At 47.0% G+C, this 27,155-nt stretch overlaps 1 protein-coding gene across 2 annotated transcripts in view; it reads right to left on the reverse strand.

Annotated features, from left to right (window-relative positions):
• Positions 1–27,155, reverse strand: part of MYO7A (myosin VIIA) — a 95,621-nt gene that overhangs the window by 31,272 nt on the left and 37,194 nt on the right. For both annotated transcript variants that reach the window (XM_090030727.1, XM_090030726.1), the window contains 14 exons: positions 23,068–23,205; positions 18,184–18,342; positions 17,678–17,770; positions 15,226–15,320; positions 14,100–14,184; positions 12,582–12,800; positions 12,337–12,444; positions 11,582–11,791; positions 10,626–10,829; positions 9,088–9,264; positions 6,727–6,810; positions 5,361–5,488; positions 4,050–4,176; positions 847–966 (listed from right to left, as the gene is read on the reverse strand). In XM_090030727.1, the coding sequence (XP_089886853.1) occupies positions 847–966; positions 4,050–4,176; positions 5,361–5,488; positions 6,727–6,810; positions 9,088–9,264; positions 10,626–10,829; positions 11,582–11,791; positions 12,337–12,444; positions 12,582–12,800; positions 14,100–14,184; positions 15,226–15,320; positions 17,678–17,770; positions 18,184–18,342; positions 23,068–23,205 (1,947 nt within the window). The remainder of the gene's footprint in view (positions 1–846; positions 967–4,049; positions 4,177–5,360; positions 5,489–6,726; positions 6,811–9,087; positions 9,265–10,625; positions 10,830–11,581; positions 11,792–12,336; positions 12,445–12,581; positions 12,801–14,099; positions 14,185–15,225; positions 15,321–17,677; positions 17,771–18,183; positions 18,343–23,067; positions 23,206–27,155) is intronic.

The raw sequence follows: 27,155 nt of genomic DNA on the forward strand, positions 1-27,155 counted from the left end.
CTGCAGAGCCCCTTTGCTGCACGGAGCCCGGTGCCTCGCTCCGCAGCTGTAGGGCAGCAAACTAAAACTCCTCAGTATAGTTTTAGTTTGCTGCGCCCCAAGTCATTTAAGGCACATTACGCTGTCAAATTTGCTACAGCGGCTGGAATTATTGTGCAGTATGCCGCCGATGCGGGCAAACACCAGCACCATTAAAGTGGTGCAAAAGCATTTAACCCATTTTAAAGTGCACACATGCCCCTCGTTTTGCCTACACATGGCCCAAGATACAACCCCCCAGGGAACCAATGCTGCTGATGCAGCAGCCCCTGTTCGGGAAGCTTGCACTGAAGTGGTAGCAGCACACACCACTGCTATAACTTTGGCACCAGGAAGCAAACACTCACTTCCACCCCCAGCCCATGCCACCCAAGGTTACACCTCTGGTTTCTGCCTCTGAGCTGCTAATCCTCAGAGACCCTGAGCCACAGCTCTCTGCTTGGGGCATGGTGAGACTGTTGCAAATACAAGTGCATTTACTATTAGAAGTGACAGGGAAATGCATTTCGTTCACCGCTGAGCAGTTTAAAAAAAATGGGATTTCTGGAAAAGGGCTCAGGTTCACGTCAAAAGCACAAAAAGCAAATACTAAAAGCGTTGCCAACACCCCCTTTTTTGTTGTGAGAAACAGAAAAAATATTCCCACCAAAAACCTTAAACAAAGTCAGACAGAAATGGCCGTTTTCTTGTGTGTGTTTCCGGTTTGCTAAAATCACATTTTTTTGTCAAAATATTTTTTCCACAAAACCCTTCTGACCGGCCTGGTGGGTGTAGGGGAGAAGAGGCGGGCAATTCAGCAAGCTGTACCTGCAACTCCAACCAGCTGGGAGGTTGCGTCCTCGTCCCGTTTACAAACGTCCTCCGCAGTCTCTCTTCGCAATACGGAGCGTAACCGGGAGGCCCTCCATTGATGAAGTTCCTTAAATACTGTAGTGAGAGAGGATGGATTGTTTAGATGGCAGGGGCCCGCTGTTGGCTTGAAAATAAGTCAGCGTCGCATTTTAAAGGCTCTCCTTTCAAAACCGTGCTGTGCTTAGGCCAGAAAATTGGACTGTATGTAACGGGCAGTGAAAACAAAAATAGTGAATGTGACCAAATACACACCCGCACCCCCCCACACAGAATAATCACTGTCCACATGTACGTGCGTGCACATACACACCCCTCAATATTCACACACGTGCGCACACACCGTACTCAGTGCCCACACACGCACACGCACAAACACACACACACTACTCAAGACCCACACACACGCATGCGCTCACACACACAGTACTTAATATTCACACACATGCGCACACACCCAGTACTCAAGATCCACACGTACATGTGCATACAAACACACACATACACTGTACTCAGTATCCACACACACATGCACACACAATCTTCAAGATTCACACACATGCACGCACAATACTTAATATCCACACACATATGTGTGTGTGCACACACAATCCTCAATATTCACACGCATGTGTGCGTACACACACACAATCCTCAATATTCACACACATGCACACACACACACCACTCAATATCCACATACACACATACACTACTCAATATCCATACACATGTGTACGCATACAAACAATAGTCAATACACACACACACACACGCGCGCGCGCGCACACACACACACGCACACTGCTCAGCTACCAAGGTGACAGATATCTTAGTAAGAAATTAAATACATAGTTATCTAGTTAGATTTAAAAATGCATCATAAAAAGATCCAATTCTGGGCTCTAAACACTTGCAACCATATTATTGTAAAGACAATTAAGGCTTCCTAATATGATGGATTAATTCAGACAGAAAAACACTCTAGAAATCACTTCAATTGATAAGTTTTTATAAAAATGTAAATAGAAAGCATGTCATACAGATGTCCCATAAATAACTTAGACAGAAAAATAGACAGGTCTATAAATCATACCTCCTAGAGATGGCCTACAGATATAACTATGACAGACAGACAGCTCTATGAATCAGAACTTGGGATTGCTCTATAAGTAACTTAGGTTGACAGCGAGATTAGATAGAAGGGTGCTGCTGAGTTTCTCTTATCAGCCTGATATTGGCACCACCTATAAAATCCACAAACACACACGAGTGGCTTCAGAACTGCTATACGAAGTGTGGGGATAAGAAAGAATTGTTCTAACTCTCACATGAATCTGAGTAATGCACTTGCAAAACTGAAGCTTTCACAACAGCCTAAGCTAATAATAATAGTAATAATAATAATACAAGCTTTGAATGTTTTTGCAATGGAAAAAAGGGAAAAAGGAAGACAGAGAAATGACAGTTGACAGCCCTCAGCTCCATGGGTTCTGCTGGAATTCGATGAAGCCAACATTTCCATGATAATATGCTGGTTTTTAGAACTGTTAATATTTTAAGCCCTGACTCGGCCCCTGCATCCATTCCGGTTCCTGCAGAGGCTAGTGGGGAGCCCCGTGCAGGTCCGGCGAGTTGCTTCTTTCCAGAATCAAGGCGTTAAAGAACAATCTCCACGTGGGTCCCTAACAATGCAGACTGCAACAGGGTTGCCCCCCAGCCCAGATCAGAAAGTGCAAAATCTTGGCTTTGCTAATATCCAGAGTTTTGCCCCTGATGAAATGGAGCCAGGGTTTCAGCCACAAGATGAATTTTCAGGTCTTGATGAATTAATTTTGAGAAATGCTGTCCTCTCCTAAAAGAAGCCCATCTCTATGAAATATTTAAGCACAGGCCATCTCCTGACACGCTTTCTCAGACCTTGTTTCCAGTTTGATTTTCTGCTCTTTCACTGATGATTTATCTGCCTTATCAGATTTCCCCCGGAAGGGGCTTGTGGATGATGAAAGGATGGCTATTTCTGTAGTCAGCTCCTCATCTGAGCACTCAGAGCCAACAGCCTCATTCAAAATCCACCAAAGTCAAGAGAAAGTCTTGAACTTTGCTGGTGCGTGGATCAGGCCACAGGGGCAAACACTGTAGCAGGGGGAAATGGGGGTTTAGCTTGAGCAAAGGCTGCAAGCTCAAACCTTCAAGGGGCCGAGTCCTGATCTAGCCAAGCATCCAACGGGGGGCTTGACTTTAAGTACTTGAGCTGTCCTGTTGAAGAAAAAGGATTGTAGATATTTAGGACCTTTGGACACCAAGGCTCTAAATATGGGTTTTGGCCAAGATTTAAGAAAAAAAAAAAGGAGAACTAAAGAAGTGGCTTGATTTTGGAGGTCCCAGGCACTTCTGTGGGGTTTGCTGCCCAGCATGGCTTAAAACAAAGCTGTTCATTTAAACACGTGAATGTGGACAAAGAGCAGAGGCTACCATACAGATACATAAGGGAGCAGGTGCTCTCGGTGTAATATGCATGGCGGTAAATACTGGCATTCATAAAGCAATGGACAGACTTACAGATCTGGAGTGAACGTAAGACCTTTAAGTTATTGTGGGTTTATACACGTCTTTGTGGACACACAGATATGCACACGCAAATAAATGTAAACTTTTTGTAAACTTCCTATGTTGTCTCGCCAAAAAGCAAAACTCAGCTACAGGGAGAGAGTATTGTTAACATGAACATTTCAATTAACTGACTTTCTAGATAACCAAATCTTTAGGGGGTATGTGTGGATTTCCGAATCGCTTATTTTTCATACTGGTAATTAGATGACTTGGTTAGAAGGTTAGTTTTTGGTTTCCAGTTCAGTAAAGTAAATGCTTAATTTTAACTTCAGTTAGCCTTACATTACAGCATAGTCTGTAGACCTTATATATTATATGCAGTATAATAAGATATATATGATATTATATATTATATATTTTTGTATATTATTTATTATACATTGCTACAGTTGAATTTTCCTTTAAGATCAGAACCTGGTTTGGAACAATTCATTCTGATACAAATTAAAGAACTGGATTCCTTCTGCTATGAAACAAAAGAGAACTGTTGGTCCCGGACTTGGAACAGGAAATGATTAAATAGTTGTGTCATAAAAGTGATGCTTTACCTTCACAAACTTTTCAGAGGGAGCAAAGCAGCCCACACACAGGGACATGAGGATCCAGCCTCTGGCATGGCTGCTTTTGGAAGGATTCTGGGTCAGCTGCTTGCAGATTTGGCAGTAGATTTCATCCCTGTGGCAGAAATCACAAATAAATCCCAGGCCCAGCACTGTTGCTCCCCTTTCTCTATATGGAGCACTGAGATGCCTAACCCTAAATGACTCTTAGGTACCTCTGAAGTTTCTCCATTGCCTGTAGAGGGGCCTGAGGTACTTAACCTTATCAGACTGAGCTGTTCCCCCTCCTTCCCCAGGCAGGTAACCGGAGGTGTTACAGTATCTAAATGCAGGTGCATAAAGAGCTAATTTTACCCCGGCCATGGTCAATCGCCTCTGGCACCCAGAGCTGACTTTGCAGAAGTGCTGAGAACTCACAAGTGCAACGGAGGTGAACGGGAGCTGTGCTCTAAATGTGTCAACGTGCATGTGATGTCGACTACTCCGCAAAACCAAGTCCTAAACATCTGCATTTGGGAATCCAAAATTAGTCTACAATTTTGACCTTGATCTCTCTTTGTCTCAGTTCCCTATGTGGAAAATGCAGGTCTCGATACACTCTACTCTGAGTGAAGATGCATTCAGATAATACACTGATAAGCCTCATATAGAAAGCCTTGAGGAAAAAAATAATTCTTGCCTTCAGAGCAGAGATGAATAAGGTTCAGTAGATGAGGCATGGGGTCATGCTGTGAACAATGAGGGTATACAAAAAAGGGAACAGGCGTTCCTCGAGGGAACGCCCATCATTGTGCATGTTGAATAGGGTCCGACCTTAAAGACAGCATGCCATAATGACCCTCAAAAAGCATATCTAGCGGGGTGCTGACATAAGGATGCTTAGACAACCATCGCTGGCCTTTCTTACCTTGTGACTGTTCAGCTTAACAATCCTTATAGTTCCCTTTGACTATTGTTTTTTAGCATGCAAGAAATAAAATCTATCCGTCTCATGAAAGGCGGCACAGCAAATAATGGGGTAACGGCTTGAATAAAAATAAGCGACGGAAAGAAAGAATGACAGTAAATGGGGTTGAAGGCTGGATCCAAAGCCCGCAGAATTTGACAGCCCGAATCGTGGCTTTTTCACTGATGTAAGAGGTCTTTGGATCAAGCCTGAAATGAATATCTAAGAAGATAATGCTATATAGGCTCTGGTCATACAAAGCAGTTGAAAGGGCAACGTAACAGTACTGCTGGACTACAGAGATTAGCAACAAAGCTGAGCAGGAGGTTCATCGTTCTGTACTGATATCTAACCTTAATCCTGGCCTGAGGATGCCATTACCAATAATGAAATGGAGCTTCTCCAAGTTGGAGGTAGGCCGGTCTTCGAGCATGCTGTTGCCTTGGAGGGTGGACTCACCATCGTGAAGTCTCTTGGTAACCTGTCAACCAGAGACATTGTTCTTGTTGTGTACAACTGGCTGCTGCGGCTCTCACCTCCTCCACCTGTTCCCCACCTGGTCTAGCTGGGACAGTTCTCAGAAAGCCTGAATGGGTTTATAAATTTGCTGTCTTTGATCTAGCAGAGGTTTGGCCTTAGCTTACTACTGCTGAAGACACACCGGGTTTGCCTACTTAGTCTACCTACCATATCTTCACTAATGTATCGGCTTTAGTTTTGCCCATATTTTTCCACAACAGTGGGTGCACCTACACGTGTGCTTGACTGCATAGTAACCACTGTTACTAATCTTATATCTGGCCATTACCAATAATAATTGCCAATACTGCACAGTCTTGGTGGCACACGGGGCATTTCTAACCCTACTATGTAGTAGCATTACCGTCATGGTACATGCCTACCTATGCTACGTCACCAAAGTGATGAGCTATACGCCTTGTGTAGACGTGCCCAGCGTGCTTAGGACAAAGCTCTAGACCTGTTATAGCTCTCACTGGAAGTCACCTAAAGCTAAATCAGTTTGTCAGAGGAGGCTCTGGCCTTTCAACTCTTTTCTACTCCATATATATTATTAAAAAAAACACAACGGTATAAAACAAACAAAGACAACAATGTGTCTGGAAGCACGCAAGCATGTCTGTGGTGGTGATAATCGATATTCATTTGCTCTGTGAGTGCACAGGGGATAAAAAAGAAGGATGGGACCAGAGGGTGAGGCGACAGGCTCTCTACCTTAAAGAGCATACGGGAAGGATTTTGGAAAGCACAGAGCACCGATCTAACTGCTCACATGGACAGGGGAGCAGAGATAGCCCAATGCTGAGTGATTTTGGAAAGCCCACCATGGCCATCTAAGCTGGAAGGGAAGGCAAAATTATTAAGCACAGGCAACAGAGGCCAAAACAGCATGGCAGGAGGCCTCTCTAGCTAGAAGGCCATGCAGATGAAGGGATGTGAGAGAGGTGCTTGATGGATGGAGAGTGGAAGCTGCTCCACACAAAGGGAACTGCGGGAAGGAAGGCATGAATGACTCAGAGACACATGGAGCCAACCTGTCCCCTTAAACACTCCTTAAATCTTTCAGGCACCTGGAGATAGCACCAAACCAAGAGGAGGTCTGGCTGCATTTTGTCTAGAGAGAAGCAGAAGAGAGTCAGTGCGCCCTGGAGAGCATCCAACACTGTTTGTGCTTTCTGTCTGCGGCACGTTTGCTCTCACCTCTTCAGTCAGCTTGGACTTCTTCTTGAGAGTCAAGGAGACCAGCTTGTGCCTCACGCTGTTCTTCTTGTGTCCATCGATGCTCTGAGAAAGCAAGAGGAATTGGGTGTCAAGGATAGCTCTGATGAGTAGGCTTCCTGTGATACAGACTCAATGGCTTTTCAAAACCGCATCATTGTCAGGGCATTCAGAGCACTACGTCAATATTGCAGCGACGGGCCACCTCCCCAAATCCACACTCTCTGAACCATGGTAACATGGATCTGATGAGAGGGTGGGCCTAGATAGCTCTTGAGGTCCTTTCCAGTCCTGGGAATCTACGATTTTATGCGTTTCAGAGGGGGTGTCTCTCTCTGTAAGGGCCCAAATCAAAAGACCCTGTCCTGGAACAACCCGTATGTGGGGAAAATTTGAAAATGGGGCCAAATGACATGACTCAGATGCAACTCTAATGCTTACTGTATTTACTTGCATGACTTGCAAAAAATAGCTGCTGGAAATTGGACTATGTGTCTTCAGTGAGGAAATGCAGGGAGCAGAGGGCTCACTCCTGTAGGAGCTGAACCGTCCACTGAACCTGGAGAGCAGCCAGTGGCGCAGCCAAGTCAGCTGAGGACCTACCCAGCTCAAGAAGTGGGACTAGGCAGTTCAGCTCAACTAGTAGCATCAACTGAGGGCTCGATCCTGCTGGAGCTAAACTGCCCAGCTCCGTTTCCAAGCCGGCGGGCACTGCATCCTGCAGCTAGGGGTTAAGAAAGCAGTCACAGGTTTTTGCTCCCCGCAACCACTACTGCAGCTGCCTGTATTCCCCCTGTTAAAATACCACACTTACCTGTATTTTCAAGGAAAGATCATTTTTATTTCATCCCACCCTCCAAAAACAAGGTGCATGTTTTATTTGCTGGCATGAGGTATGTAAGACAATGTGGTAGTCATTTTGGAGATGGCTACCTCTGTAAATCCCCCCATCTGCTATCCATTTAATCGAGGAGACTTTTGTACCACCTAGCCAAATCAAAAGTACAGTGGTAGTGTCTGAAAGAAACAGTTTGGGCTTGGTCCTGCTCCACCTATTATGTGCCTAAGCGTGATCCTATTCCACCCTGCTCGAGTCCCTTGAAAAAACATTTAGACACCAACATCTAAGCCTTAAGACCAAGTCACAAAAAGCAGTGAGCAGGAGGAACATCCATTCCTTTTTTTGCATTAGCTGTTTTTCAGGTCTCAAGTAGGGTGGAACAAGTTCACACTTAGGTGCTCAAGTCCGTATAATGTCTAACAGGTGGAACAGAATCCAGCCCTAAGGGTCGATGGTAAAATACCTTGTTAAATTTTACTTCTCTTTGTAGGAGCTATATCGGTACCAGGCAATGGACAAAACCCTTTTTTTGTGCAACAAGAAAATTAATCATAGATAATTACAGGGAAGAAAGGCTGCTTCTTCATGTATATTTTAACTTAATTCACCTGCACTGGAGATTTACTATCCTGATCAGAAACTTTAACAAAACCACTACACTGGATCATTATTTCTCAGTTTGTGTCTCCAGCACTGTGCTTCATATATTCAGATCAGTGAAGGGTCAACCTTTTTGGCATCAGCGCCACAAATTAAGCCCCACACCCTCCCCAAGTGCTACTCTGATCCCATTCCCCTACCCCATCTGCTGCTCTGCTTCCTGCTCTCTGCCCTACTGCCACTGCTCTGCCTGTACCCTCCCCAGTCTGTCAAGGGGCACACACAAAGGCTGCCTGTGTCACTTCTGGCATGTGTGCTATGGGATAGCCACCTCTGATTTAGGTCTACAAAAAACAGAGAGACATTCGTTCTCATGTGGCTCATGGTATAATTCAGAAACACTTCCTAAGGATAGTAGTAGCATTTAGTGTAATGCACTACCAGCAAGCCAGAGCACAAAATGTTTAATGGGATCTTCTGTAAGACAGAGTCTCAAAGATAAAAGCATATGAACTGCCAGAGTGCAATGGCCTATCCTGCCTGAGGTCTTGTTTTTGAGGATGTCAAAGCAAGATTCTCCCAATGCATTATCACAGTTCTGTAATGCAGCTAATGGTGAAAACCTATTTAACACCGAAAGATTTCTTTTCTGACTTCATAGCGGGTTCGTTACACAGTACGATCACAAACCACCCCACCCCACCCCAAATTTAAAGACTACTTCTTTGCCCTGCCTTCTCTAATGTCACCAGAGCAGAATGAAGCAAAACTAAATGACACGCAGAATTCTCCCCACTGGGGAGAAGGTGAGATTGAGAATGAATCCCAGGTCCCACCAGCCATTTAATTGGCTTTAACGAAGAACAAAGAAAAAGCCTCTCTCACCAACATGTATCTCTCACCTCTCCTTCCCCCTGTAGAGCCTGCAGTTCTTTTTTATAGGTCTTCTTCCCTAGAGTCTCATAGATTTTGGTCATCACGGGAATCTTTTCGCTGCCATCACTCATTGCTGTGTGGTACTTAGGCTCAGGAAGGTCTCCCATGAAACGAAGGATAGTGATCCACACTGCGAGGGCTGCCTATTTGGAATAAAAGTTTAACTGCTTGAGTTTTTGGCCTAGACAGTTAATTCTATGTATTCCACTGTAATGAATCTGTGTTAACTGTTGGTTAGACAGTTTGCTACACAAATCACCTAGTAGAAACTTTGCAACCATACAGATAATGCCTAGAAGGTCTGCTCAAACAGCACAGGCAGGTACCACTTGAGCAAAAGGAGGATCTCATCTAGCTGTTAGGAGTTTATAGTCTGTGACAAACAGTCAAGTGATTTGGAAGGCATCTGGTATAGGATAGTGCCAAATATGTGGGACAAAACAACAAAACATGAGCAAAATGAAAATAAAACTAAAATTGTGCATGACAGACCAAAATCTTTTAAATAATCTACTCCTCCCAGTCAAAGGTGAAACATGAAGAGGTGAAATGATTTACCTGTATCACAAAGGGGTTTCTACCAGCTAAGATTTTTTTTGTCCAATCATTCACCAGATATATGAATGGAAAGGCTGGCAGAACATGAAGGAAAGCTGGATCTAGCTATTTACAAAATCCAGCACCATTGAGGAGTTTGGGCTCAGTTCTGGTGCACAGGCTTTTGTCCACCCTAGAGGAATCGATGTCTGTCCTGTTCTTACCAGACACGTCACATGAGTCCTTTGGAGACCTCTGGGGCACCTATACATACCATGGGTTTTAATGCTCATTAAATTTATAAAAGTTTAAAAAATTTAAATTTGTTTATTTTGGAGCATCATGTCAGTGTTTGCATGCATTAGGCTTTAAAACTAATTAAGTTTTGGAGTGTTGCATCAGTGTTTGCATGTAGTAGGTTTTCAGACAAATTAAGCCCAGTCTCTGGCTGGTGCCACAGGAGAGTGGGATGGTCCAGCGCTAGCCCCCCATGGATGCAGCACTTTGATTCCCAGTAAGCCAAACTAAACTACATCCGAGAAGTTTTAGTTTAATGCACCAGAAGGACTTTTAAAGCAACCAGAAATCCCACTCGTGCAAACAGTCATGCAGTTACAGCACAAAAAAGGGCAAAAAATGTGGCATGTACAAAGGCTCTTGGTGACAGTCTCAGAACAGATACGAAGGAAGAAGATTGACTCAATATTTTGCCCTCTGGCACTATCTCAGGGCTGAGGCATACTGCTAGGACTGTGGAAGGCCAGAATGAATTGATGCTACATATTTACACCTGCTTGGTGAACAAGAACTTTACTCACTACTGAGCTCTATTCAAACTGGTGCACTCCACTGGGCCAGAATCCAGCTGGTGTCCTAGATAGGAAGGGCTCACTAGTTTCGTACCAGTCCCCTGAGCTAGGCAGCCTCATTTCTCATGTGTAGAACTGGTTTTTATTCCCTCTCTTACCAACTGGTCTCCTTCATCCTCGTGATACAGAAGAGGCTGCTTGAGAGGCCGGCGGATGTAGGTGTGTGTCGTCGTGCCCTGGAAGTACGTGGCTGCAAACTTGGCAAATTTGTACTCTGAGAGGTCTTCCTCCTCTTCCTCAGGGAGGGGCAAAGCTGCATCTAAATCTTCTTCCTCCAGCTCCTTTTGGACACGCTCGAGGTCCTAGAAAGAGAAGAAAATAGGGACCTTCCATTTGGCTTTGTGGTTTTAAAAGATCTTTCCTCCTGGGCTTGACCTTGCTCCTGGTTTTGCCACTGATTTCATGCGTTAATATCAGCCCCTAAGGGAAGAACGGGCATGAAGGAGTGAATACAGCTCTGGCACTGGACTCCACATGATCTCATTGGCTGTAGTACATCAGGTTGGCTTCCCCTGTACAGCTTGAGTGACTGAAAGGGGCAGCAGGCCCCTCTTTAAGGCCACTTGGGGCACTGACTGTAGGCTGGTCTACACTAAAACCTGCGGCTTTTTCTCCAAATGCTTCTCCTAATTCCTGATACTACCTTGTCTCCTGGTTCTTGACTATGGCTCCTGCACTTTGCCTTTTCCTCTGTTCCAGTCTTCATTTTGAACCACTGGGTCAGACACCCCACGCACTGCCTCATTCCCACAACTCCCTTTGCAGTCACTAGTTTCAATGGGGCTGGTCCCAAGCAAGGTCAGCTGATAGTTCATTGTGCTAGGGATAACTGCTGGGCTGGGCAGAGTCCCAAAGGCAGCAGTAGGTGGGGCAAGCATGGAAGAATTAATATAAACTTTCCAAAAACGAGGCATCATAGAGTGATCATGCTAAACTAAGGGAGGATGGGCCTCAGTAGCCACAGACCTCAAACTGTCCCAAACTATGAATATGTTGCTAATGCGTTTAACTTCTCAGCAGCCCCATATATTGCTGTATGTCCCCTGCACTGTACCTCAAAGCCATTGGGCGCCTGTCCTTCCTGGCCTGGAAGAGAGGTAGTTGTACCGAGGAATCCAAACATTTTGTCCACCATGTCCGAGTCGTTCACTGGCTCGTTTCGGGCTTTCTCCATCTTTTCTAAGAATTCCTTCTTCCGGCGGGCTTCCTCCTTTTCCTTCACCTCCCTCTCAGCATCTTCCCGGGCCAACTGAGCAAGGCGCACCTAGAGGAGAACAGCTCAAAGATGACTCTATATATCGCTCTCAAGCACGACCTCCTGGCTTTAGAAAGGCAGGATGATTAAGCACTAGACAGATACCTGGGATGAACTACTTACATCTCTGTGACTCATACAATACAGGCAGAACAATATTTCTTCCTTCCTCTTTTTTTAATGCTCACACAGAGCATACCCGCCTAGGCAATGGGACTGTCTCTTACTCCCTATGTATGTTCTTCACCTAGCAGATGGTATCCCAAATTCAGCTGGGGCCTTTATAATTACCATAATAATAACAGCAACAGTGCAATAATTACACCCGTGGCATTCAGGAGTGGCAGTTTGGAAATTGCGGGCCAACTTGTTCAAGTTAAAGCACTTTACTGAATTAAATGCAAGTGATACAAGCCACATGGCCAAGCCTTACACTGTTGTTTGGGATTCTCCCTCCACCTTTATTTTACTCTGTCCCTCAAGTCTTTCAGCAGGGGTAGAATCAGGCCCGCAAACACAGAGAGAAACCGGGAAAGAGAGGAGTCATAAAGTACTTGGTGCTTCTTTTCAGCTTCCTCTTTGGCTTTCTTGGCGCTCATCTCCTTTCGGAGACGCTCCTCTTCTGCCAGCCGAAGTTTCTCTGCTTCCAGGCGGCGGCGATACTGGGGAAAGAAATGCAAACTGGCTTTGATGAACACAGGTGCCATTTTTTTTGTCCCCTTAAGAGCCCACAATACAAAACCACCTGCCTTCTTCCATTCCCTGTGCTAGCAAACAGCCATTGTTGAACAGTACTTACTTCTCCCTTCAGGCGCTTATATAGCCTTCGGGCAATCATGCCCCTGGCATAGGCCTGGACGGTGAGGACAGCCCAAAGCCGATGGCGGAAGGCCCTACGCACAAGGTAACCACGGCATTGTGCCTGAAAGTCGATGATGCGCCTACGAGCCATATGGTACTGCTTGTGGAGCTTGCGTGAACGGTAGAGGGCCTGAAGCCTTAGGAACCCGATCTTCATCTGCAAGAGAAATAGGGTTAAGGCCCCGCGCCTATTATAGGTCTTGCTTTCTCCAAGCACTTTTCTCACTGCTGTAAAGAAAAACAAGCTGAGATCAGCAAGCTGGGAGCTGCCTGGAGGTAGCAGAGGGGGAAAAAAAAAAGGGGGCTGTAGGATTTGAGGCTGGATCCAAAGCCCACCAAAAGAAAGGAAAGCTTTTCCACTGACTTCAGGAGGTTTCAAACCCAGGCCAATGGTTTCTACAGTTCTCATACATAGATTCACCTTCCCTCGAGAAGCTGGCTCTGCACAGGGCCCTAGGACCATTCAGAGAGGGGCCCAGCACCTCCACGCAGCCTCCTGCCCATCCTATAGCAGAGTCCCTCCCCAGTCCTTGCTCCCACAGTGTCTTCCACATCATGGAGCCCTTACATTGACTCGATCATTGACAGCTTTTAGGCTGAGCTTTTGCCTGCAGGATCATACTGCATAAAAACAGCCATCTCTCAGTTGACCTGATGCCTTGGAGCAGCCTTTGAAGATCTCCTGCAGGGTCAGGGGACCCACACAGTGTTCCCACGTGCCATCCTGTCCTCTCTGTGCAGTTCTCTGCTACGCTTGGGGATGCTAAAGAAAGCAGAGGGTCGCACGTGATGCTGGCAGCGGTGGCTGCAGCTGTAAAGCCGAAGGGCCAAACTGAGATCAAGTGCACTTCCAAGAGGAGAGCTGCACTTCTGCCAGCTCTGTGTCTGTCCTGGAGCCTGCAGCCTCATGAGGAACAGTGCAAGTCCCTGGGTATGTCCTACACCATGTCCCAAGTGCTAGCACATCTGCTCCCACTTGCACACACCAAGTCTGGAAATATGGCGATGAAACCATTCCTGGGGTGCCAATACGGTGGCCTCATTAGGCATGCCGGAGACAGAACAGTTTCTGGGAGTACCCCCAAGCGACTTCACTGCTGCATTTTGGGGTTTAATGATGCATGCAGGATGTGTGATCAGGAATGCTTCCTTCTGACAGCACTTGGGTCGCTGTGGAAACATACCCATCTGGTATAAAGCAGGCCCAACTCATGACAGGTTTGAGGAGGATGACCAAACAGGAGGCTATTCCCTTTGCTGGAGCCTGCAGCAGCAAGAGAATAATCTGCTCCTCTGCTCCTCCCTTCATTTGACACACCCAGGCCAGTTCTTTCTTCTCGGGCCTTTCGCCCGGGGGGTATTCAAGCAGACATGGGAAAAAGTGAACACCGAGGGCCTGCAGTGAATAGCATTATCAAGGCAGTAGAGGGCACACAGCAATGCCAGCCACACTTACGGCTCCGTAATTCTTCCGGCAGTTGTGTCCCCGCCAGTACCTCTGAATCATCAGGGCCGAGTATCTCACTTTCAGGAAATTGGACCTGGAAAGGCATTTCAGTCACTTGTCTGTGCAGCCCTGCTCCCTGTAAGTACCCCTCCGGCGAGCGAGGAGAGCCGGCCTCATTCTTTAGATAGTTCAGGCTGGGCAAACCTTCCCTCCCTTCAGCCCTGCTGTCTCCCTGCCGATGCCTCTCCCCGCCTTCCTTTCCCTCGCCAGATGAAGGATGGGGTTACAGGCCCATTACCATGTTCCTCTACCTCTTCTCTGTGCTTCAGCCAAACCAAGTGATGGCAAGAGGGAGAGCCATCCAATTCTGGTGCAATGGGAGGTGAGTGATCCTCAGGACCCCTTACCTGCTGCGTGACTCCATGGACCCATGTCCTTTATACCACCTCTTCTGCCTTTCCCCCTCGCCAGGCTAGCTTCATCTGCACCAAGTTGCCTACCCTCCAGGCACCTGGGGGCCTGTGTTTGGCAGGGACCCTTGGGGCTGGGCACAGCTGGCCCATGCTTTAATCCACCCTGCCCCCATTTGGGACCTCTCTTATTTCTAATCTTGCACTGCAGTCTCTCCAGGATAAAGGAGGGTGTTTGCTGGTCTTGCTCCCTTAACTCTCACAAACCTATTCCCAGCTGATGATCTGGCCGTCTCCATTTTCCAGGAAGTGCTTTGCACACGGGACAGGGTGGATTTGCTTAACATCATGCAGCAAATCATGTCACAGTCAGGGTCAGGCTAGACCTCCATAGTATAAATAATCTGGCAGCCTCTTAGCAACATGGTCAGCCTAGCCCGAGAATCAGTGATCCTGCAGCAAAATCTGACCTGCATTACTGCGTCCTCGCAGTCACCACATTTCCTTGTGCGCCAGTCCCTGTTCTAACCTACGTGCTTCACCTTGCACAGATAAGGACAGAGCAATGGACCAGGTGCACTGCTACGGGGCAGAGTAAGCTAATGGCAGCTGAGGACAAGACAACATGGTTGAATCAGGGGGCAGTAGGCTGCAGGGCACCGTGCTCGGGAGTCACACCGACCCGTCCTCCAGTATTCAGTGAGCTTTCCCCCTGTGTCTCATACCTGTCTTTAAATCCACGCACCACCTTCTGGATGAGGATGACCTTGTCTGTGATGGCCTTGTCCCTTTCAATCTCCAGCAGCATGTCGTGGTGATCCTGAGGAATGAAAGGGCTACACCTTAACAGTTGTGGGTGAGGAGGCTGGTAGGAAGCTCCTCTTCGGAAAGGTCCTTCACACCCAGCCACACCTCTGAGGATGTCCCACTTCACAATTCACCACCTCCAGGCCCGTGTGGTCCAGCCACCCTCTTCTGATCAAGGAGAATGGGACTAGGACCTTTCACTTCATCAGTGCCCCATCTGAAAAGGCCAGGAGGTGTCATCCCTGCATACCTGTGTATGGCCCACAAACAGGGCGCTAGTAAAGGCTAAATGAGTCTTTCTGTGCTTCAGTTAGCAGAGGTTGCTACCAGGCACCTGATGTGCTGGTGTTTCACTTTACACTAGTAAACAGGACAGTGCAAGGTTCAGGACCCAGGAGAACCTCATGACCAGGGATCTCTAGTTTTAAAAAAATCCCCAACATTTGGGTTTAAAAAAAAGTAACCCCAAATCCACGTTCTCCCATGATTAAAATGAAACACCACTAATAGATAGTGGTGTTTCATTTTAATCATGGGAAAATGTGGATTTGGGGTTACATATTCAGCTTGCAGCTGTATTGGTCTAGAGGAAAAAGCAATCAGGACTCATGGTAGAGGTGATATCTTTTATTAGACCAACTAAATTTTTCACCAAAAAACCCTGTAACTGCACTTAAAGCTTGCAATTAAAGACATTTTTTTGAGCAACCATCTAGTTGATCTAATTTTTAGACCAACTAGATTTTTGCCCCAAAACCCCAATTCATTAATTGCAAGCTTTAATTGCAATTAAAGAAAATGTTTTGCAAAACTTTTTTGCAAAAATCTAGTTGGTCTAATAAAAGATATCGCCTCCACCACGAGTCCTGATTTGGGGTTACTTTTTCTTAACTGAAAATTGGGGATTGTTTTAAATCAAAGAAAACCAGGATCCCTGCTCACGACAGAGCTGGGAATAATCTCTGGGCCTCCTGATTCTCAGCCCATTGCTCAGATGAAGTGTAAAGGCTGCACTGTCTAAGGACAATAAGGAGGGCTCAGGGTAAAACCTCGCCCCTTCACTCTGAACTTCCTTGTTTGACAGTCAAGTCACGCAGTCGTAGGAGGCTTTGGTTCCTTTCCTGGCCGCTGGCAATGATGGCTACTTACATACACCCGCACACGTTTCCTGTTTCACCTGACCTTGTTCTGCCCTTCACAGCCTCTTCATTTCCCTGTTTCCTGCTCTGACAGCTGCGGGGGCCTGATAACGCTCTCTGGAAAGGAAAGCTAATGGGATATCATAACTGGTTTCTAAGAAATAGATTGGAGGGGGGTGGGGAGGGTGGCATTTATAAATCAGCCGACAAGATTACATCTGAGAAACACTACAGTAAACCCATCCAGCTCTGAGCCTGTTCCTTGCTGGCTCTGCCTGGTTTTCCTGGGGGGGGTTTAGAGATTCATCTTGAGATTATGGAAACTGGAGAAAGACAGCTCTTTGCTACTCTGCTCTTGTCCCCATAGGCAACATCCTGGCAACATAAGGCAGCACTGCGCTGCCTTGGTTGATCCAGAGAGCTGTGATAGTGGCCCCCAACCTGCTGACTGCCCCCTCAAAGGCCGTGTGTTGACGAGATGATCTCTCGGTCATGCCCAGTGGGTCTCTGACCAGGCTGATCCTTTTGTCTCCCCTGTGCAACTTTTCATAGAGGGTCACCACAGCCTTGGAGCCTGGGATAGCCCATGGGAGCCTGACAAGAGCCCTTGGAAGAGCCCTGGGATACGTTGGTAGATGTTGGGTATCTGTGCTACTCTAATTGCCTAGGGGAGACTGGGCTCTTCAGGCCAATGAGCCTTGATTGCAGCTTACGCTGCTCATTTGGAGCTGTCCCATGGCCCCAGCATGGGGGTGGTGGAGTGAAAGGAAAACTTGACTCCCTTAACATCTCCATGGACATCAATGAGCTATGAAGCATCTCTCTCATCCAACCCCAGATCTTCAGGAACCGCTCCAGTGTGGCGCCTCTTGTGCCTTGAAACCTCTCCTTGGGGAGTTTATTGCTATGTAATGGCAATGGAGTCACTAGCTTCACCTCTGGAGGGAGAAGATGCGGCCGAGCAGCCACAAAGCTGGCCTGCAGCTCCTGCAGAGGCCTACCCTACTCCAGATGTGACCAGTGTCCTATGTGTAGGGGTTCACAGGGTTTCACTCTAATCCTAATCCCCAGCCCACACCAAATTTGCAACTAAACACCAGCTTCTTGAGCCAGTCTTTATCAAGCAAGGCCAGAGACTTGAGCCATGGATGGGGCTTACCTCTAGTAATGGAACCGACTAGAGGAGGATTGTTTGATTCCTTCAAAGCTAAAGACCCTGGGAGGACTGTACCTTCAGGAATATTTTTGTCTTCCCAATCTGCCAGTCATCGTCTTTCCCTAGCACCGCTTCAGCGATCCGCTGGCATGTCCCACGCAGGTCCCCCTAGGAGAAGGAAGTCATTGGGATCTGCCAGTCACAAGCTGGACATGAACATCTGCCTGCTATCAATGCAGGGCTGCATTCTGCTTGGGCCCCCACCTATTTTACGCTGCAGTAATTTTGGTGATTTTAACAGAGTAATCCTCACGTGCAGGTTTCCTTCTACCACCTGAGCTAGAAGCACGGTTTGAAGCTAAGCATCTGACACCCAGTCTCGATTCTTTATCCACGATGTGGACTGTCACTGCCGACTGTAGTGTGTGTACAGTGTATATGCAGTCATGGAGGAAGGCCTGTATCTCTCAGGGGCGCAACGTACTGGAGAGAGGCAGAGTCTGGATGCACTGTGCTTTCAGTAAGGTACCAGTGGACGGGCTGCAGGGTAAAAATGGCTTGTAATGGGAGGAAACACGTACCTGCTTATATGCTGGCTTCACCCCTGGCATGAGGACGCGGTATCTGTCGACAAACTCTACGAAGGTGTAGCGGATGGGATAGCCAGCTCGGCGGATCCGGATCGTCTCCATCATCCCCGAGTACCTCAGCTGGCGAACACACAGCTCCCGGTCAAACAGCTGAGGAAGGAAACAGTGGATGGGAATCGAGAGGGTCTTGGTTGCATTTCAAAACTCGCTGACCTGCCGAAGGGTGCAACCACCAGAGCCCAGCTAAGGATAGGCTGGACGTAGCAGATCTGCCGGAGCCTCAGAGGGGGCAAGAGGGCAGGAGGCAGATTGGACCTTTGCTCTATAGTCCTGAAGCATTCAGGATCACAGTTTTTTACAACCCGAATCCTAAAAGGGGCTGAGTGCATTCAATTCAGCCCTTCGGTTTGATACCTGCGTAAGAACAGAAGAGCTGCTGTACTGGTCTTGGGTCCATCTAAGCCCAGCAGTATCCTGTTCCTCATGGTATCAGATGCTAAGGGGCAGAGTTTTAAAGCAGGGCATGTCCAGAAAGGTCTGCCTCCTGCCCCTCTCCCTCTGACAGCTTCCAGCAATGGAAATGAGAAACCACCTGGGATATACTATACTGTAAAGAACTGAAAGGTCCAGGCAAGGCTTTTTAGACACTGCTCATATGAAAGACCTCTCCTTACAGAAGAGATGAACCCATTTTGGGTTGCTTTCAGGGCAGCGGTAACATAAGCCTAAGCTGTAACTGAGCATGATGAGTATGAAGTGCTCTCATTGATTTTCACGCTCTTGTTCATTAACTCCGGATGCACAATCAGAGCTTCAGGCATCCGGGTGGCCACACAAGTATTGGAGCACCTCCAAGGTTTTTATGTATTGAACCTACCCATGCCCCTGGCAGCGTAGGGAGGTATTACATTATAGATGGGGAGTGCCAGGAGGTATCAGCCCTGAGGAGCTAGGCTTTTAAGACATCAGGCCAAACACAGAGAAGGGGCCTAAACCAGTCCAGTATCTGAGTGGGTATCTGGGAATGAAGAGTATCTGGGAATGAAGTGAAGCCTGTCTTGGAAGAGCTGGAGCACACGTGGGATTTCATAAGGTTGATAGACCTGAGTGATGGAGCCTGCCTAAACACCTGCTGGTAAAACTTTCTTACCAAGGCACCTTTTCTCTCTTGTTGCCTGCAGGCACTTCAGAGACAACAGTTAATCAAAGGGATTACAGGCAGATCAGCTGAAGCACAGGGATGGTAAATGAGCTAGCTACTGTTGGCTCAATGAATCAATACAAGGGATCCCAGCCTCCCTTGGAGGTATTGGTGTTGGCTGCAGCGAAGGCTGGGCAGGGTGTGCCAGTGCTCCTGCTGAGAGCAAAGGCAGAGGTTGCTGGCTACAGGGTCTTGCCCCTTCGCTCAGGGACAAACTGATCACCATACTTGGGGTGAGGAAGGACCCATGGGCATATTGGTATGGACTGTGCGGGTTTTAGCCTTCCTCTGTAACGGGGGACGTGGCCCTCTACCAGTGATCTGAGTAATCTTAACAAGCTTTTATAGAAGTAGGACGTTGGCTGCCATAGTTCTCCTGCTTTACCTATGACAGGTGAGGGTTTTATGTTGTGTTGTGTCAGGGTTGAGCACTGGCAATGCGAAGGGGGTGCACGTGCACCCTCTGAGAGCAGCCGTGCACTCCCTGGAAGTGCCAGCGGTGAAACCCGAAGTGCACTTCTGGCTTCACCGCTGGCTCGGCGATCGGTGGCTGGGGGACCCCCACCCTGTCGGCGATCTGGTGCCCCCCCACACTCAGGAGGCACCATCGCCCATGGGGTTGAGAGTAGTTTTGTGGAGAGTCTAGGTTATGGTTGTATGGCTTGGTTTGGATAGGGCTGATCCTGCCTCAAGCAGGGGGTTGGACTACATGACCTCTGGAGGACTCTTCCAGCCCAACTTCTCTAGTCTACGATTCCACGATCACAGGGAGATTCATTATGAATAGTTGCATATGGCAGCATCAAGTTGGCCAGGAGCATCAGTGATCTCAGGGTTAGTCCCCAGATCAGGAACTAAGGAGTTAAGTATGTGCATTGCTTGGAGAGTATGAACAGCATCCTTGCAATCAATGAGGCAACTCAGGAGCTTAAGGACTTTTGAGAATCCAGGCCTCGCTGAGCTGATGTGTTATACAGTGCCAGCAGTTTATTGATTTTCTTTTCTTTCCTCCCACGCACTATTTAATTAATTGCATTCATTTCCTTCATACCAACTACAGCAGCACGCAAAGAGGCAGAGACAGCAGAGCATGGGAACTCGTCCGACTAAGAGGAATCCCTCTGACAGTTGCAAAAAATCAAAGTCTTCTTCCAAAGTAAATTTTAGGGCTGGAAGGAGGTGACACCCCCCAGCAAGCTAGGGACACGTTTTAAAATCCTGTGGAATAACAAATGACCAGGACTTTCCATTGGCCTTTCACTTCCTGCTGTCCTGTTTCCTATCGTGATCACAGCGCTTTCCTTTATCACTCGGGGCAGAAAATGAACTCCCAGACAAATGTTTTTCTTGCGCTCCCCTATGTCCCATTACCCGATTTCTTTTTCTTTTCAGTTCTGCATGTTTAAAGCCAATTCTGAAAACAACCCTTTTCCCTTTTAGTGCGAAATCCCATTATAACATTGTACTGCATTGCAAGCGACTGGCAAGTTCAGTCCCACTGAAGTCTCTTTTGCATCCATCTTGCTGTTCTCCCGTTCGCTCTCCCACTTCATACGTTATTCTGCTCTGCTAAGCTGCTCTTAGCCTTTGTTGGGAAGGGCAGCATATAAACCGAACAAACCACCACGTTATTAAATATAATTCTTTTGCTTTTGGATTAAGTTTCATTCTGCTGAACAGTTCTGCTGACATCAGGTAGCTACTGCCGCGAGTAGCAAGATCTGGCCCTTAAACTGCTGTGAAAGAGATGCAAGATCCTTTTTTGCCTTTCTTACCAAATTTTGTCCCCCCCTCCCCAATTCTCCACAGTTAAATTCTGTCCGCAAATTGTAAGCCAGGATAGAGGTGTAACCGAGGGCAGAATCTGGCCCTTGTCTGTGTAACTTGAAAAGACACCAGTCATGGATAAAATAACTTTCAGGGACAATCAGTAAACAGAAAATGTAATAAGTAAAAAGGCTGCACTATATATTGGCAAACACCAGTGATTGTTCCCAATTCCTGGGTCCAGTCCTGAGAGCTGAGGACACTCACATGGAGTTCGATATCTCAGAGTCCCTGTGCGCCTGGGGGGCCCAGCAGAAATTTGGCCTGGATGGCAGAACCAGGGTCTAACGATTTTAGTCACTCTGGTATTTACGGGTGTTTCCTTTCCTTTCATTCAGTAATTAAAACCTGTCCTGAAAGTGCAAATTGATTTTGAAGAAGCCAGGACAAATGCAAATAAATGTGTTGCTGTTTTACAGCATATCTGTGATGGGTGAGTAATTATTTTTCTTGATTTATGACTGCTGGCACAATCCACCGAGTAAAAACACACATTTAACATTCTGCTAACAGAGATGGATGGATGTTCACCAGATGAAGATGTAAAACATGAGCAGGCCTCTCTCTATCATTTACTCTCCGTGTCCTCAGGGTTTGTTGTTGAAAATGTCCCTTATCTTTCAGCCATCCCTTTTAATTTCCCAAATCCTGTTCAGTCCTACAAGTCTGACTCCCAAAAACGCCAAACAGAATCAAACAGGGATGAAGCCAAGGAGGTTCTTAGAGAAACTAAAGAAGATTCAACTGAAATCTCCTCCCAAAAAACCCTACTGAAGGAGATCATCCCTATAAAACATGTAAACTAGTGGTTTTCAAATGGTCGGGTGCACCCTCCAGGGGATGTGAAGAAACATCTGGGGGAGACACCATGCACAAAGCATGTCTTACTTTTTAAAAATAAGTATTCTTATATAACAAGAACGTGATATTTGACAGCATCACGTGCTGAAATAGAACGAGTGAACCCTTTGCAAAGGATTTCACAGGTGTCGCAATGTATTTAATTAAGCCAGCGATCATTTCCATAGCAACAACTACATTATTTCCTGGCTTCCGGGTTAGTCTATCCTACTTACACTTACAATTCAAAAAAAGGACAACAAGCATTTGAGCATTGCAGTTTATTTTGCTGGTGAGTTCAGTATTTTTCATATGATTCCAGGGTGAAAATGGATCGGGGTCGGTTAAAAAAAATCTCTCCACAAACTGATAAACTGTCCACAGCAAACAGGCACACCCTTCCCATGAACTGGTAAGTACAGTCTCCGTGCATTTGAAACTTAGAGGGGTAGGTCATTTAATTGGGTAATTTAAGTCATTTCAGTCTCTGGTAATTTCAGAAAGCACATTTTGCATGTTTGCTTTTTGCCTGGATTGAGGCAGGGGGGAGGCATGAATAAAACCGTACCTCAAAGGGGGACTCAGCTCAGAAAGTTTGAAAACTGCTGGTTTCAATCATCCTGTAAAACTGAACACGAGATGATATTCCTGCTCTGGGGTGCTGCGTCTCGATTTAATCATTTGATAGAAAGCCTCTGTTTCTCTCTAGAAATCTATAGGGGCTTTCCATGAGGGTCCCATACTGGGGCTCTATGGCTCACTCAGCTGAACTGAGGGGTCCCAGAGGCAGACTGCATGATTTGCATGAGACGTGCCAAGAGGACAGTGCCCTGCGAGCCCTCCTGCAGTAGGAGAAGCCCTTCGTGACCTCAAAGCAGGTGTCCAAGTTGGGGTTCAAGCAACTTGGGTGAAAGCCTGACTCCACTGAAATCAGAGGAGTTTTGCTTTCAGCTTGAATGGCTCCTCCCTGTTGTACCATAGCAAGAAAAGATGAAACCGGCACTTACCAGGGGCTTCTTATATTCATTGGGTTTGATGCAGCGGACGAAGAAGGGCTGGCACACGCTGAGGGTTCGCATCAGCAGCTCCAGCGAGCGCTTGAATTGGCTGCTGAGCGTCGGCGAGCGCTTCCTCGTCTCCGCTCCCTGGAAAAGAGAGGAACCCCAAGCGATCTGTCTCAGGAAATGAAAGGATAACACGGCTTTTCCCCTCTGGCCGGCTCACTGCGAACCTCCTCCACAGCTGGAGGGGGCTTGGGGAGGAGCTGCGCAGTGCAGGGAAGTGCGAGGAAGCAACGAGGGAGCGTGAGGCCCCTACAGAAATGGTGTGACGTAGGGGCAGGGCCGAGATAGCTCTGTTTTTGGAAACTGCGTAGTGTGGCGGGGAGCATCCCTGGTGCTTTCAGGGTTATGTTTTGCTGTGGGCTGGGCCAAACCCATGGCTGGTATCAGTCAACCCAGCTCTATTTATGTCGACTGGCCGTCCCTCTACCAGCTTTGCATAGCATGTGTGGCATGAGACCCAGGCAGCCAAAGTTGGCTTCTGAAGTCTGTGCCTAGTGAGGACTAGAGGAAATCCCCGTGCATGCACCTGCACTGCCTCTTGAGGCTTCACTGGAAAGGGAAAACCATAGTTTTTTTCTCCTATGGGCTAAAACGCTGCTAGCTGCAGAGCTGAGGTGTCCTATGGGGGGTCAGACTAGAGGATCAACCCCCACCCCCCGTCCCCAGCATTAAGATCTGGTAAGACTTGGGCCATGCATCTATGCAGGGGATTAAAAGGGCAGCACAGCACCCTGTCTCTACATTGGCATAGGCTACATGGACCACGGGTGCAGCCTGCTCCACCATGCCAGCAGTGATGTAACTTGGGGCTAGCGTCAGGCCAGGCTTCTAATATTGGCCCTAGCTCTTGTGTTGGACCCATCGGGCCAATCAAGTCATTAAATCCTACTAGGGCATTTCACAGCGACTCCGAATCGAGGATTTCTGGACTCCCCAGGGAAAGCTGGCAACAACTATCTATTCTCCGCAGTTTCCACCAACGTGGATGGACGCAGGGAGCACCTTACCTGCGTTTAGAAGGGGTTATTAACACGACTCAAGTTAACTCACGGTGAGCGTGGGGGATTTTGTGAATGTTTCCCCAAATGTAAAGCCTATACAAGGCCTGGATCCCTGCCTGAGGGCTTGTTCAAAGAAATAGATACATTCCCCCCTGCGAGTCCTTCTTGCATGGTGAAGACTAGACGGAGCATATGTTTCAAAAGTTTTGCAAGGTTTGGCCTAAGGGAAATGCAGCAGAATTTATCTGAACCGCTTTTATCAACGACTTTTTATCATGAATAATGGTGGGGTAGGGCATCAACTTCTCCAACACTTTGATATTTATCCGTCACGTTGAAAAGCCCAAAAACTTCCATATCCCCTGGCCCAGGGCACCTATTGTATATCTCCATAGTATCTCACATTTTAAGGCAGTTCATAGGGGTAGCAGGCAATGCGACTGGATTGTAGGATGAGTTGGGTATCATAGTACCTAACTCCTGAAAAAGAAGCTGGTTTTCAGTCATGGGACAGCCAAGGTTGCCATGGGATAGCCTACCCCTATGTCATGGGCTGATCTGATCATTAGGGGTTTCTGAAAGGAGAGTAGGTTGGGATTTCCCAAACGCCTTATTCAGAATCCTTATTCTGCTGTACCTTCCCCAAAGGCCTGGGGTGCTATGCTGGGCAGTGTCCAAGGGTTACAGGTATAACTGGCCACCATCTTCATTGGTGTGGCTGCTATGTTTCTCTAAGACCCCAACCTATTTTCTCTTTCTATTGTTAAAAGTACCCGTGGCCCTTGTCTTTGGGCATGCATTACATAGGCAACTGGCAATCCGTTGGATGTCATCATGGGTGAAGATTTTGCACGCTGCAAAACTATCAGGGATGTTACACAATGGTGATCACAAATTTCTATACAACCAAACCCAATCAACACAGAGACAAAGGCATTGTGGAGTTCCACAAGAGAAAGTGAACAGTTAAAACCCAGCTCATGCACACACCAGAAAAACCCAACACCACTAGGAAAATAGAGCTTACTGGAACAGCTATTATCTTTCCCAGCAAACCTCCCCTCAAGGACACATTACTAACATGTTTAATTTATGTTGACAGACACAGTCCTGACCCCTCCGAGTACCGTCTAGTTGGTGATATTATCCTGTTCACAGAGACTGATTGGATGTGGGCAGACTGAATCAGCAATAATCCTGCTCAGATAGGCAGGAGTGTGAATGCTTTGATTAATGTCATCTTATAGCTTTGCTAATTCAGGGGATGTGGTCACCTCGAGAGCAGCACTTGCAGGCTGGTTGCTCAAGGGGTTATAAATAGATACTGTGATAGGAACCAGACTCAATCAATTCCCACTTTGGAAGCGACTGGGCATTATAATCTTTCTGGCCAGCCTCAGAGATGTTCTTGGTCACTGGTGGTTTATAAGAAGCCTTCTACCACTTTCCAGGACCTCCTACAATGGGGAACGCTGGGGCTGCTTGGGGTGGAGGGCAATTCTACTTTCCAGATTGCTTCCCAGCTCTTGCTCAACTGGGTTCCCCACTTGACATGTGCACAGGGGCAGGCTGCTGGGTTCAGTCTCAGACACTCGCCTGGTTCTTTGCTGAAAGTTGTAAGACAATTAATTCAGGTTCCAAATGCTCTATACATTGGTAGGGCTTACAAGGCCCATGCTGTTATCAAATCAGCTGAGAGCATCTGATGGGATTGCAGCATCTCATTGGCCCACACAGCCTCTGCGCCTCTCATCCAAAGGCTGCTATGAATGCTGAAGTGCTATAAAGACTAGCCTCAGGGATCCTAAATGGCATTTAAACTATGCAGCCCATCTAAGACAAGCTCTTGGGTCAGGCTTTCCATCTACTTCTGCCAGTGTAGCTCCACGGAAGGCAGGATCTAATGCATATGGTATATAGCAATATATATACACATACATACATATATACATATGTATATGTGTATGTATCTATATGTATGTATGTGTGTATGCGTATATACACATACACACACACTTACATACATACATAATACACACACACACACACACACACACACACAATTGTGTGAGGTGCTGAGCGAGGGAGCCAATGAGGCCCACAGACTATACAGTGAAAGGACTTGGAGTCTATTCCCAACTCAATTACTGGGCTGCTGGATCTTGGGCGAGACACTTCCCCTCCTGATATTACTACTAGTAATGCAGTAGCAGCTGGAGAGGCCAGCCGAGAGGCATACCCCATCAGGCTAGGCCTTGTACCTTCCCAGGGAAAGGGAGCCCCTGCCTTGAAGGCCTTGTAAGACGAACAGACAAAATAGAGACAGAGTGGGAGGGGAAACTGAGGCACAGAGCACTGAAATGACCTGTTCTAGGGCAGTCACAGAGTAACAATCTCATGCCATAATTATTACCTGGTCTCTCAGTGCCACCATTTCCTCAGCTGAAATTGGGTAATTATGCAAAGGTCATTACAGTAACTCCTATCACAGCTACTCCACAGTCAAGGCTCTATCGGGTTGGAAACTGTCTGGACACATGGGGAACCTATACATGAGCAGACTCGATTAACTGAGGTGGTAATTACCGCTCCAGCTTGTTCGATGAGCTTTAGTTAAAGCACCTCCGCTGCCATTTTTAAGTGTGGGGACACATACATGAGATGTTCTGGGTGCTTTAATTAGAGTGGCTCTGATTAAAGCGTCCCCCCTGTACGTGCTCCCGGAGCATGTGTATAAACACCCTTAATGAAGAGACAGCCCTTGCCTCAAAGAGCTCACAAACTTGCAAAGTGTTTCAACACTGTGTTTTTCCTTTGCACCTACTATTTTTAACTAATTCCTTTTAAAATAAGATTATTTTAAGTCAGAAGAAAGAGAGAGAGAAAGAGAGAAAAGAAATGAGCTTTATTTCTTGTGTTGCTTGCTTCAACCAGAAGCCCAGGAAGAGGCTTTTTTAACACATTCTCTACATTTGCAGCCCATTACGTCTCAGTCTAGAAGGGATTTTTTGGTGCGATGCAAATTTACAA

The sequence above is a fragment of the Crocodylus siamensis genome, chromosome 1 (assembly GCF_052110815.1).
Source record: "Crocodylus siamensis isolate JL-2025a chromosome 1, ASM5211081v1, whole genome shotgun sequence".
Taxonomy (NCBI): domain Eukaryota; kingdom Metazoa; phylum Chordata; order Crocodylia; family Crocodylidae; genus Crocodylus; species Crocodylus siamensis.